We start from the raw sequence: 13,047 nt of genomic DNA on the forward strand, positions 1-13,047 counted from the left end.
ACCCGTGATATATTGATGAACAGACTGATCACATTGGCAGATTCATAACATAGATCTGAAGACATAAATAAGGTTCTTTAAACTGATTTAAAGTCTTTATTTTGTACAATTCACATGAATTATTCACATTATTTGCACACTCTTATTGTTTGAAAGAGGAGTTTATGCATGTGTCTAGCAGAGTATGCTGCAGACCCACATTATTATGAACACCAATTTAACCACGCGTTTAAATACAAAAAGAAGAAAGAAGAACAGCAGAAACATAAGCATCCATAAGCATAAAGTTCACCTTAAGAGACACAAATTTTCAGAAGATCTGAATAGTAATTACACTCATAATGATTATTTATGCTCATTCATAAACATCCTTCTTGTCTGCAATGTACTGAACAATCTCTTGTGGTGTCATCAACTTCTCTGCTTCAGCATCTGGGATTTCAAAACCTGTACATGAAAGCAAACACTTTATCAACTGGGTACTAGATATACATCCATAATCAAGTATAAAAATCTCTTTATAAATCTTAATACACATAAAGAACCATGAATACATTCAAATAATACATAAAAATTAAGCAATTAGAATATAAACTATTAAATGCAATTACATACCAAATTCATCTTCCATGGCCATGATGATCTCCACCTGGTCTAAACTGTCCAATCCCAAATCCTTCATGAAGTGAGATGTAGCCTGAAGCTATCCAGTAAAATACTTTTAAATTATCATCAAACAGTTAATACGCTGAATGTTGTACATTTGAAGATAATTTGAAATATTTCAGTCAAACATGTTGCCTTTCTAATCAAACTGATGGATATTACCTTCTCAGGGCTGATCTTGTCATAGAGCTTCAGGACGTAGAGGACACGGTCATGGATAGTCTCTAGAGTTAATGGGGGCAAGTCACCATACTGCCTCCACTGCAAGACCTGAAATGAGCTGCTAGAGATCTACAAAAGAAAACAAAGCATCCTAGGAAATGCATTTTTACAAAGATTATTTCGGACAGATAATTGGAACAGTATTATTTTAGTATTATTTATAGTCCTTTGAATTGGATTTTCTATTTAGCTTTATTTATTCAGTTTTAGTAATATTAGTACTTCATCTTAAAACTCATTCATTTCACATTGTTGCCAATGCAACATTTGTATCTATTTTTTAAATTTGAGGTTTTAATTAATATTTATGTTTTAAATTTTAACATATTTAGCTAACAATAACAGCACTGTACTTGAGGTTCGGTTCAGTAATAGCCAATGATACATGAGTATTATGATGAGGTAAAAAGTAAATCATATATTTGTTAAATGTCATAGAATGATGAAGCAAATATATGATACACACACAGTACATAGAATATATAGACAACTAAAAATACACACTTTCAAATGATCAAAGAGGTATACATACAATTTTGCATGTATATTATATACATGTATATAAACCATTGTAATCATAAAAACCAGAACTGATTACTGCAAAAGAGATACTTAAAAAAACAAAACATATTCCAGACAAGACCAGTCTAATGATTCAGCAACATGATAAACATAATACAACTAAAGTTAAATTAGAAACATTTCCCTTAATGGTAAATGCAACTAATTTGGTTCAAACCTATTTTGTGGCTGCATATAGTTAATATACTGAAATGAAGCGAAATGAGGCAGAAGTCATTCTAACTAAAGACACGGGTAGGTCATTGGATGTCACGAGTCAATAACACAAACCTGAGCCAGCGGAGATTTGTGTCCAGTAGTCAGATATGAAAATGTTCGGCCATGGGTGAGCGGAGCTGCTGTTAATGTCGCGGCAGTATTGATACGATTGGAATATACAGCACGGTGGTTCAGTGATCGGACACACCGGGCAATGATGCGCGCCGCCATATTTCTCAATCCGCTCCCACAATGCACGAGACTGCCACTGCGCGTGCGCGACACTCTGAATCCAAAATTAGTTCTCGAATCGATTCTATTTGAAAGTAAGAAGAAAAAAAATCTATGATTGTAACATTAGTAAATGTTTAACTTTACTATTGATATATAAACTATCTTTCAGGTTAGCACATCAGTACAATAAAAGAAATTCAATCGTCAATGACCATGCTCAAACGTGTCAACTATAAGAGTAGTTATTTTTCTCTTTATTAATGCGGTATGTTGTGTGTAAACGCACACGTCCCACATCTGATTTTCAGATAAATAAGATTATGTTTCGTTAAATACTAGTCGGGGATAATAAAAATTCATAGTTTGACATTCAGCTAAAATCTTAACATTAAATAGGCCTACATTAAAATTGTTTAAGTCGATGCACAGATTTATATTTATTTTGTAAAATATTTTACATATCACATTCAAACAGTACATATATTTGTCTGGTGATGCACAAACAGCATGTGCAACATTTATAATGTTTATTATTTAACGAACACATTTTTATTTTATTAACATGTAGAGATGTATGGTCTGTTCATGTAGATTTATAATGAAACAAACATCCCCTTTTAGATGTCCAGTCAGCAGTGTGTCCGGTCCTGCCCAGCGGGTCAGTCGACACAACTCATGCAGCACACTGATAACTTTAGCCACACTTCTTCTGAAATCCCAAACAGCAAGATGACCAGACTCAAAAAAACACCAACAAGACCAGAGCCCAAGATATCACCATCTTTTAACCTAGATAAAGAGACAAATATGTTCTGATTAAAATGTACTTTTAATTTATTCTTACATTAGTACATTTATTGCTTTTAGTCTTGCTGTTTGTCTTGATCAGGATAGTTGATAGAGGTTAGTGTGATGTGTTTGCCAGTGAGAGGATTTGTGTTAATCAGAGTAAAAAGAGATGCATTCATTGTTCTCTTTATCACACACATTTCCTGAATTCTGAAGTAACACACACAGCACACCCTGCAGGAAAGAAAGCGTTTATCACTGTATTCACTGGCACATACTCATTCTTTTACACACTCACTGACACAAGAGTAATACACTCACTTACTCTGTAAGAATATCACTTCATGCAGTTTGTCATGGTTAAAGTATTTTCCAGGTATAGTCTAAAGCAGCTGGCCTGGTTTCATGTTCCTGAAATTCGCAGTGAAAACACAAACAAAATTGACTCTAAATTATGCTTAGTCTTTAGTACCACACCACAAAACAATTCTATACAGTTTAAAAGAATATTTCAGCCATGAAAATCTGCTGACAATTTACTCACTCTCAGGCCATTAAAGGTATAAATGAGTTTGTTTCTTCACTGGGACAGATTTGGAGAAATTAGCATTACATCACTTACCCACACAATCTTGGATGGCCTGGAAGTGAGTACATTTACAGCAAATATTAATTTTGGGGTGAATTATTGCTTAAAGGATACATAGGGCGGATACAGTAAAAAAAAAAAAAAAAAAAAAAGACACTTTCAAATATATTTTAAACTCAATTTTGCCAAATTCATCACCATATAATGAGGGTTTTAGATTCTGTCCAACCAATTAGAGCACCTTTTTCACCCTCTGCAGCTGCAAGAGTCCGAATGTTCTGCTTAGCAGAGGCCAGTGGAAGAGTGTTCACTACCCTGAAAAAAGCAAGTAAATAATTTGTTTTGTTTAAATATTTCAGATGAATGATACATTAAAAAAGTTAATAGACACAGGTGTTTAACATAAACATTATGCTTTATCACCTTCCCTCTTGGGTCACTGACACACTGACTCTTTGTTGATCTCCAGGGGTGGAGCAACAAACAAGCCAACAACGAGACACACCTAACACTGCGTGTAACGTGTCGTTGCACACTGCGTTCTGAGAGAATGGCCCATCCATACTTGGACAGCAGAGCATCCTGCACTCAAGAAAACATAAGGAATAAGATTCGCTTTTAAGTTTACTGAGTTCTACAACTCTTGAAGAGCTTGAATGAGTGAAGCTAATGATGGCAGAAGAGGTGACTGATCTAAAACAAAAAACACATTCACAAACATGTATTACCATGGCTGTTGCAGAACACAGAATTAATTTACAGTCATGCATTTGGTAAACGCTTTTATCCAAAGCAACTTACACTGCTTTTAAATGTTATCATTGCGTTCACGCATTCTCTAGGAATCAAAACGATGACCTTGAAATTGCTAGTGTCACACTCTATTGTTTGAGCTACAAGGTTACATTAATCATAATTTATTCAGAATAATAAAAAAATACATATTACAAGACAGAGAAAGAAAATAATACATAAATCTCACCATCTTTATTTGTACTTGTCTGAGACTCTCTTTCAGTTTAACCATGTTTTTTTGCTGAAAATAGGATACAAATTTGAATCTGAGAAGAGTTGGCAGTCAAAGTAAAGCTGAGAGTCTGGGACATCCTTAAAATGTTTTGCTGCATACCCCTCTCTTCCCTCTCTGACCTTTTCCTCCACATCTGGGGCCTGTACCATGATGATACATTTACATTTACATTTAATCTCTCTTTAAAAGAGAATCAAAGTATAGTTTTATTAGTGAATAAATGCAAATTATGTTCTAATCAATAGCTACTCATTACCTTATAAAAGGTAACACCAAATGTGACCTACTTAGGCTATTAAATAAGTGGCATCAATAAACCTACCTATCCCAACACCCAAAATCAGTCTGTACATCAGATTTATAGAACATGTTAAGGATTTTGTTACATGAGATTAATGTCTTGACCTTTCCTCAGAAAATAAATGACTCAGTCCATCAATTAATATATTGTGGAGTGAAGTTGCATGTTTGTGAGAAACAAATCCATCAAGTCATTTTTAACTTTAAACCTATGCTTCAGGCCATAATCCATAATAACACTACATCCAGTGGAAAAATCCATCTGTTGTCATCTCACATCAAAACCCAATGAATTTGTTTAGAACTTGCATGTTTCTCTTTTCACTAGAGAAAGCTATATTATGCATAGAGATCATGTATTTTAGCCAGAAGCAATTAAAAATAAAATTAAACAATTTGTTTCTTGCAAAAACACAGTTTGGACTGGAGACATGTGGATTACTTGTGGATTATTGGGATGTTTTTATCAGCTGTTTAGACTCTTCTTTCTGATGGCACCCAATTACTGCAGAGGATTGGTGCAAGTGAAGTAATGCTACATTTCTCCTTGGATGGCCTGAAGGTGAGTACATTTTAATTAAACTTTTATTTTTGGGTAAACTATTCCTTAAAAACATGAAATGTAAAATAAAAATGCAAAGCAATGCATTATAGTGGCCGGTTGTGTGAGTTTGGCAATTCATGAAAACAGTTTGTGGCAGATACATTTTTTGTTGTTGCTTATTTATCAACCCCAGTTTCCTGAAATTTTCAATGCAGATAATGAGTAAAAACCGCACCTTCCATCTGAACACATTCTCCTTTCTCTACTTCTTCCTCACCTCTTAAAAACATTCCATAATTTCATGAAGTATTTCTTTCTTAACAGGACAGTGAGCAGAAATAATATTATCAGTTCTACAGGCATGTCCACAATGAGGATAAACTACGCACAAACACAAAAGTAAAAACCACGATGGTTGCAAAATTAAACACAAATGTTAACATTTATGGTAAAAACTTTGATCTGTCACTAAATATCTATGGCAGCTATGATCATAGACAGTGTAGGCTAATGTAAGGTTGATGTATTTTGGAACTGTTTAATATAGCCTATGCATAACTTATTCAGCTTTCAAGGAGGCTTACGTGTTTTATGCAATCATTAAGTACTTCCTTTCTCACTGCGACCATGTAACCCATCTTTTTCTATATTCTAAAATTATCTAATTGCCATGACAACCTTTCAGAGAGACACTTGTAGTGTTTTAATCGGGAAATGGTGAGTGCATGCGTGCATTTGTGAATGGACTAGACAGGAGAAAGTCGTGAGGAATGCTGTCATGAAAAACAGTAAACAACCTTATTAGTGAACACTTCACAGAACTGACAAAGACCAAGATACTCTCAGAAACATCTACGCAGCTTATCCAAGTCATGTCTTCTCTTTAATGATTTGATTAAATGAAAAAATACATTTTCATTATCTTATTTTTCATATTTATATATTTAGAAGAACGCTATTAATTTTAAGTGAGAATTAATTGAATACCATGTGACTGAACAAGACATTAAATAAACACTAGTAATTGTCCAATAATTTAATATAACATTGTTTATTACTGCTCACTGACCTTGTAACCCTGTTTTAGTTTTGTGTTAAAAGGGCAGACTTTCTGTTTATCTCGCTTTCTGTCCTTTATACTCACACAACACACTTGTACACTTGTATTTTTCTCGTTTGACAATCTAAAATGTGCTCTCATATGACCATTTGCACACACACCAATGCACAAAGTTACACAGAAAAGTATTAAAAACAAGTGGGATAACTGGCTAGAAGAAAAACTGTAGTTAATTTAAACACATGTTCATGAATGAAGTGTATACAAACCCAAAAGTGCACGTGGCATATTTAAACAAATAAAACAATGCACAAAATACGTCAAGAGGAAATTATTTACATAATTTATAATCAGTTTATATTTTCCACAATTAAGTATTAACATTTTAATGTAGATAGCTACATTTAAGTATCTCATACTTTAATTATTACAAATTACTGGGCTTTAAATAATAGAGTTGGCCTTATTTAAAAGAGACTTATCTCATAAAATCATAAAATATAATTGAATACGAAAGCTATTTTGCATTGTCCAATGCTTCCTAAAGTTTAAAATCCAAAGACATAAATAAAGTTTTTCAGAACTTGCACGACGAGTCACATGATGCTTCGCTGTGTTTGGTCAGAATTTAAATCGCAGCAGCCAATCAGAGGCGGAGACAACGAACCGAGCACAATTCAAAAACTAGCAGCGACTCACTGCATTCCCATCCGAGCAGCGGGCCGACGCACTTCATTTATGCCCGTTTAATTTCGTTCTTATCCGCGAAATACTACCAATGCGTGCCTCGGGGAGGTGAATACATATCTTTTAGATAAGCTACTGTGGGTTTTCACTTTGGAGTTATTGTTTGAATGTAGTTTTTGGTGGTTCGCAGCGGATGTGGATGACTGGTGAATTGCGTGCTGTTTCAGGATAAAGAAGCAAGGAACTTCGCCTCGGTTATTAAATTTTTCAGGACTTTAGGGTTCCTTATTCTATTTAAATCGTCCTGTAAAGTGTTCAACGATGAGCGCTGGAATCGCAAAGACGGCGAAGCCATCGGCTCACGTCGACCCCAAATCTGCTCCTCTCAAAGAGATTCCTGATATTCTAGTGGATCCCAGAACCAGGAAGAGATACATGCGAGGTCGCTTTCTGGGGAAAGGAGGATTTGCGAAATGCTACGAAATCACAGATATGGACACAAAGGAGGTTTTCGCAGGGAAAGTGGTGCCGAAGTCGATGCTACTGAAGCCGCACCAGAAAGAGAAGATGAGCACAGAAATCGCCATTCACAAGAGTCTCGATAACCAACACGTCGTGGGATTTCACGGGTTTTTTGAGGATGACGACTTCGTGTACGTGGTGCTGGAAATCTGTCGGAGACGGGTAAGATCAAGGATACCGATTTGAAAACAGACCGTCAACGGTCGCTATTCCTGTTACTGGATGATAATGTACAACAGTGCTTGAAGCTAACTCATTTCATTAAATTAAAATTAATAGGTACTTACTGTTTTCATTAGGCTCAATTGTTTATTTCTTGTTATATATTGTACGAGATCTATTTAAAATAAGAGTGGTTCTGACGTTACTTTCTCCCTGACGCTGTCTGTCAGTGGATTTTAAACTGGAGGATGTGACGTCAGTTGATTTTCTGTTTATCGGACATATTGGTGAAACAAACTACAGTCAGCAATATTTTTCTTTCCTCACTTGCAGTTTTTATGCATCTTTGTGTATTTTATGCTTAGATTCTGTAAACTCCATTAATCATCGAATACCACCACAGAAAAATAAATTCAGAAAAATAGGAAGTTTTTTTTTTTTAGTACTAGGGGTTTCTTGGTGAAATTATTACTATATATATATATATATATATATATATATATATATATATATATATATATATATATATATATATATATATATATATATATAATATTATAATTTTTTTTTTTTTTTTTTTTTTTTGTGTGTGTGTGTGTAAGTAGAGTAATAAAAGTTGTTTGAAGTTCCCACTTTCTCTAGATTTTGGTGCTTCATTTGTTTTATTTCCTTACAGTCTCTCCTTGAATTGCACAAGCGGAGGAAGGCCGTGACGGAGCCTGAGGCCAGATACTTCATGCGTCACACTATTCTGGGTTGTCAGTACTTGCACAACAACCGGGTCATCCACCGTGATCTTAAACTTGGAAATCTGTTCCTCAGTGATGACATGGATGTGAAAATCGGTATGCAAACAATGATTGTCCTTTGCCTTTTTATTTCATCCCAGACCTCTTTTAATCAAGACTGCTGGTCCCATTTCTCTCTCTTTAGGGGACTTTGGTTTGGCCACAAAGATCGAGTTTGATGGAGAGAGAAAGAAGACACTGTGCGGCACTCCAAACTATATTGCCCCAGAGGTGCTCTGCAAGAAAGGCCACAGCTTTGAAGTAGACGTTTGGTCACTGGGATGCATTCTGTAAGTCCATTGTTGGATTAATTAACTATGGAAGCATTTGATTTTCAGAAAACACTAGTTCTCTAATGGAATTTCGTTATTGCATAATGATTCATTTTTATAAATGAGCATGTATGATTGCTGATGGTCATGTATCAATCAGATACACACTGCTGGTTGGAAAGCCACCATTTGAGACGTCCTGTCTTAAGGAGACCTACATTAGAATCAAGAAGAATGAGTACACTGTTCCAAGAGTAAGTATATGTGATTCAAAGAGTTGGCATGAAATTAAATCCTATTTTCTAAATGTATGGTATAAATATTATTGTGAATATTTGTCTGGGCTTATTTTTCATTAAATGATTTAACCTTGAAATGTTTCATTGTGACTAACTTGCTAGATTTTTTAGCTTTTGGTTGTGGAAAGTTTAATGCAACTAAAGTGAAAAAAGAATTTCCTCCTTCAGTGTGAAAACCAGATTGGTTGCATATTAAATTATTATTTATTATTATTTATTTTTTGTGTGTGTCTTTAGCATATTAATCCAGTTGCTGCTGCTCTGATTCGTCGGATGCTGCATGCTGAACCTACACTCAGACCTTCTGTGTCCGAGCTGCTGGCCGATGAGTTTTTCACCTCCGGTTATGCGCCTCTGCGGTTGCCTACTTCCTGTCTCACTGTACCTCCCAGGTTCTCCATCGCCCCATCCAGTCTGGATCCCGCCCTCCTTCGCAAACCCCTCTCGTCACTTAATAAAGGTATGTGTGTAGATAAATCCACTTTTTAAAAAATGGTTTCTTGTAGTATTTAGTTTACTTTACTTAAATAGCTATGTTGGATTTCAGTGTTTCCCTGCTTCATTGAATATTGACACTCAGAAATATGAAAAATTACATTTTAAACCCTTTCATGTTGCATGTAAACTTCTGGGTGTTAAGGAACAGACAGTCCAATTGAGAAAATGGGGAAAATGGAGCAGCCCCAAAGGGAAGATCCTCAGCAGAGGTTAGTTGTTTTATCTGTGTAGATCAGGGATTCTCAAATCTGGCCCACGATATCCACTTGCCTACAGAGTTTAGCTCTAACCTTAATCAAACACCCTAGCATGCTAATCGATGTCTTCAGCATCATTAGAAAATCACAAGTAGGTGAGTTTGATCAGGGTTTGAGCTAAACCTCCAGGGCAAGATCTGAGGAACCCTGGTGTAGATGTTGGCAAACTGTTGCCTCTTTAAATCTAGTTTTGAACGCACATTTTTGCCAGTAGTATTAAAACCATGATTTTTAATATACATTACTCAGGCTTGCGTCCGTTATAAATGTAGGGTTAGGGGAAATATATTTGTATTTAATGAATTTGTCAATAAATTTTGCGCAGGGATGGAGCTGAACCACCTGAATGTCATCTAAGTGACTTGCTGCAACAGCTGGCCAGTCTCAACACCGCCAGGCCATCTGAGAGAGACTTCATCAGACAAGGTAACCACATGGATTCTTTTGCATCTTGGAACATAAGGGATGTTGCTGTATTTTAATGGGAATTGGAGCTACTGTGATGGCAAAAATCTGTATAACTATACTTTGTGCATTTACACAAAGCCACGAAAATATGGTCAGTTGGTGTACATGTTCAAAACTATTGACAAGCACATTGCAATGATTGATCGTTCCCTTTATAGAGGAAACCGAGGACCCTGCTTGTATTCCTGTCTTCTGGATTAGTAAATGGGTCGACTACTCTGACAAATATGGCCTTGGTAAGACCCCATGCTGACACTGATATACTCAAGCCAGTATTTAATATTTGAATTTAATGTTGCACTAAAATCTCAGTAACTGAAATATACCACAAAAACTGTTCTAACTCTTTATTCCCTCTAAACCGTATCATTAGCATTTCTCCAATGAAAATTTTTTTTTGTGTAAAAACTAAAACATACAAACATGTAAGCAGGATAAACTTTACTTTGTCATGTAAAGTAGAAACATTTAAAACTTGTTTGGTTGAAATGAAGAAGTGGCTCATTGCTGAAGAACTTTACTGTGACTTGTTGAATTTATTACCTGAGAACACAATACTGTTAAAGGTGCATTCGGTGATTGGCTTCAGAAACATTTTTTTATGTTGGTTTAAAGTCTCTTCACATCCTGATAGCAATCATTAAGTTAAGTGGCCTAAATGTATTTTATATATTCTGTGGAAGGCGTAGGACCAAGAAAAGGACCTTTTCTGCATATGTATTCACGCTTCGGCCACACCCCTAAGCCTGCTCCCCATCGTGATGTCATTGTCCATCACGATGTCTCACTGTAGACATCACTCAACCCAGAAAGCTCAGAACCATTTGAAAGCAGCTGTTTATCAGCAAATATCTAAAAAATGCCCTGTTGAATTAAACACCACAAATGACAACATAAATATTCCACCAGTTACATCAAATATAAGCTGTTCATCCGTCCCACGTGCAGGACTCTGCTCTTTATATAACTGATATTTTGCAGCAGTTTTCTAGTAAGTGAAGATTGTTTTCTGGAACACACAGGATGGAAAAAGTGCTTTAATGTTTAGTTATTTATTTTGTGCAAGTTTCATTCAGAAACCGTTACTTACATGCGGTCTAAAAATATTGTCCATATGCTAATGTATTTTTGCCCTTTATAGGTTACCAGCTGTGTGATAACAGCGTAGGCGTTCTGTTCAATGATTCCACACGTTTGATCATGTACACTGATGGTGACAGTCTACAATATATTGACCGCAACTCATTAGAATCCTACCTCAGTGTTCGTTCCTACCCTTCTTCGCTCTCTAAAAAGGTCTGTTTATGCTGGAAATAGTGGAACAAAGTTTTCTGTAATCCAGGATTGCTGAAGTCTCTTTCTTTTATTGGTTTAGATTACACTTCTCAAGTACTTCAGGAATTACATGAGCGAGCACTTGCTGAAGGCTGGGGCGAACATAACACCCCGTGATGGTGATGAACTGACCCGGCTGCCTTACCTCCGCCACTGGTTCCGCACAAAGAGTGCCATCGTGCTACACCTGAGCAACGGAACTGTGCAGATCAACTTCTTCCAGGTGAGAAACTGCCATGTCTTAAATGGAGGAAGTACTGCATCTGGACACTTTTGATGTTAAACAAAATACAGAAGTATCCAAACTGAAACCGTGAACTCACCATTTTCTCTTTGTGCCCTCCAGGACCACACTAAGCTTATTTTGTGTCCCCTGATGGGAGCAGTGACGTACATCAACGAGAAGCGAGAGTTCTACACCTATAAGATGACCTTAATCGAGGAGTTCGGATGCTGCAAAGAGTTGGCCAGCCGTTTACGCTACGCTCGCAACATGGTGGAGAAGCTCATGGCCTGCAAAAGCACTGCCACAGCCGCTACATCTGCCCGCTAACCCACTGACATCACAAACTATATAACTTTGTGTTCACCACCAACTCTGCTTGAGTTTGAGGGCCCTTAAATATTGCAGCAGCAAAACTTGTACAGTTCTATCTGTTGTGTACTCTTACTGTCACTTGTTTTTTGGGGTTGGAGTTTGACCATGCCAGCTCTCTGTATCATGTGAATGCTCTTGTACATGTTTTAATGTTTTAGAACTTGTCTGTTCTTTGTATAAAAGCTTTTGGAGTTTAATCTTTTAATGTGTAAGAGAATATTTGAAATAACTTGGTATTCCAAAATAAAGATTGTTTTAGAGAAATTTTGTTTGTTAGATACTGTTAATGATAAATACAAGTTTATAATTGAGTTTAAATATGAGCGTCTTGAAAATGCTTTAAGTCAACAAGAAACATTGTTCATTCAATCATTTCAATTTCGTCGGTTTTGTTTTAGTATTTTGGAAATGGTGTCTAACTTAGTTTCATGTCGAGTTTTCTAAGGTAATCTGCACTACTGTTCAGAAATTTGGGACTTTTTTATTTTTATTTTTTAGGCTCTTAAAAATCTGTAACAGCGTGGTTAAAATTTCTCAATGGTAATCTAAAGCCACTTTTTTTTTACCTTGTCAAAAACCGCTCTCTTCAGACAGAGCAGGCAGTTTTGTAGCATTTTCCTTTAAATGTTAATGAGCTCTTCTAACCCCGCCCCTCTCTTCCAGTGGCTCTCAGAGAGACCGTTTACTTTAGCCATTGATCTGTGACTTACTAATTAGCACACTAGGAAAGGCAATTTAAAAAGATTTATTTAAACCCTTTATACTCCCTTCTGTAGGTGAAGCTGGACCACGAATGTTTCACGTGAACATTTTGGCAAATCTGGTGTGCATTTCTTTAAGAAACAAACGTAATCCACTGCGTCTTCAGTTACATAGATATCGGGAGTAAATTATGACTGCTGTTTATTACATCCAACAATAGAATGCCTCAATCCCTTAGGAGTCAT

General features: G+C 36.1%; 2 protein-coding genes across 2 annotated transcripts; one reads left to right on the forward strand and one right to left on the reverse strand.

Moving 5' to 3' along the window:
• Nucleotides 1-68: 68 nt before the first annotated feature.
• Nucleotides 69-1,940, reverse strand: LOC113093925 (acyl carrier protein, mitochondrial-like). Its single transcript, XM_026259565.1, has 4 exons — nucleotides 1,741-1,940; nucleotides 829-957; nucleotides 616-703; nucleotides 69-447 (listed from the first exon to the last, which is right to left on the reverse strand). Exons 1-4 carry the CDS (start codon nucleotides 1,897-1,899, stop codon nucleotides 356-358), a joined length of 468 nt encoding a protein of 155 aa, XP_026115350.1. The 5' UTR covers nucleotides 1,900-1,940; the 3' UTR covers nucleotides 69-355.
• A 4,935-nt stretch (nucleotides 1,941-6,875) lies between these two features.
• LOC113093854 (serine/threonine-protein kinase PLK1-like) lies at nucleotides 6,876-12,364 on the forward strand. The gene is made up of 11 exons (XM_026259448.1): nucleotides 6,876-7,585; nucleotides 8,262-8,430; nucleotides 8,519-8,663; nucleotides 8,806-8,899; nucleotides 9,182-9,404; nucleotides 9,585-9,651; nucleotides 10,025-10,125; nucleotides 10,326-10,403; nucleotides 11,309-11,463; nucleotides 11,543-11,725; nucleotides 11,849-12,364. The coding sequence occupies exons 1-11, from the start codon at nucleotides 7,223-7,225 to the stop codon at nucleotides 12,053-12,055; spliced, it is 1,785 nt and encodes a 594-aa protein (XP_026115233.1). The 5' UTR covers nucleotides 6,876-7,222; the 3' UTR covers nucleotides 12,056-12,364.
• The last annotated feature ends 683 nt before the right edge of the window (nucleotides 12,365-13,047 follow it).

The sequence above is a fragment of the Carassius auratus genome, chromosome 1 (assembly GCF_003368295.1).
Source record: "Carassius auratus strain Wakin chromosome 1, ASM336829v1, whole genome shotgun sequence".
NCBI classification, from domain to species: domain Eukaryota; kingdom Metazoa; phylum Chordata; class Actinopteri; order Cypriniformes; family Cyprinidae; genus Carassius; species Carassius auratus.

Coding starts and splice junctions, on each gene's coding strand:
- LOC113093925 (XM_026259565.1), bottom strand. CDS start 1,899: ATGGCGGCGCGCATCATTGCCCGGTGTGTCCGATCACTGAACCACCGT. Junction 958..1,740: donor ACAAATCTCCGCTGGCTCAG/GTTTGTGTTATT, acceptor TTTCTTTTGTAG/ATCTCTAGCAGCTCATTTCA. Junction 704..828: donor ACAAGATCAGCCCTGAGAAG/GTAATATCCATC, acceptor TTTACTGGATAG/CTTCAGGCTACATCTCACTT.
- LOC113093854 (XM_026259448.1), top strand. CDS start 7,223: ATGAGCGCTGGAATCGCAAAGACGGCGAAGCCATCGGCTCACGTCGAC. Junction 8,664..8,805: donor TGGTCACTGGGATGCATTCT/GTAAGTCCATTG, acceptor TGTATCAATCAG/ATACACACTGCTGGTTGGAA. Junction 10,404..11,308: donor CTCTGACAAATATGGCCTTG/GTAAGACCCCAT, acceptor TGCCCTTTATAG/GTTACCAGCTGTGTGATAAC.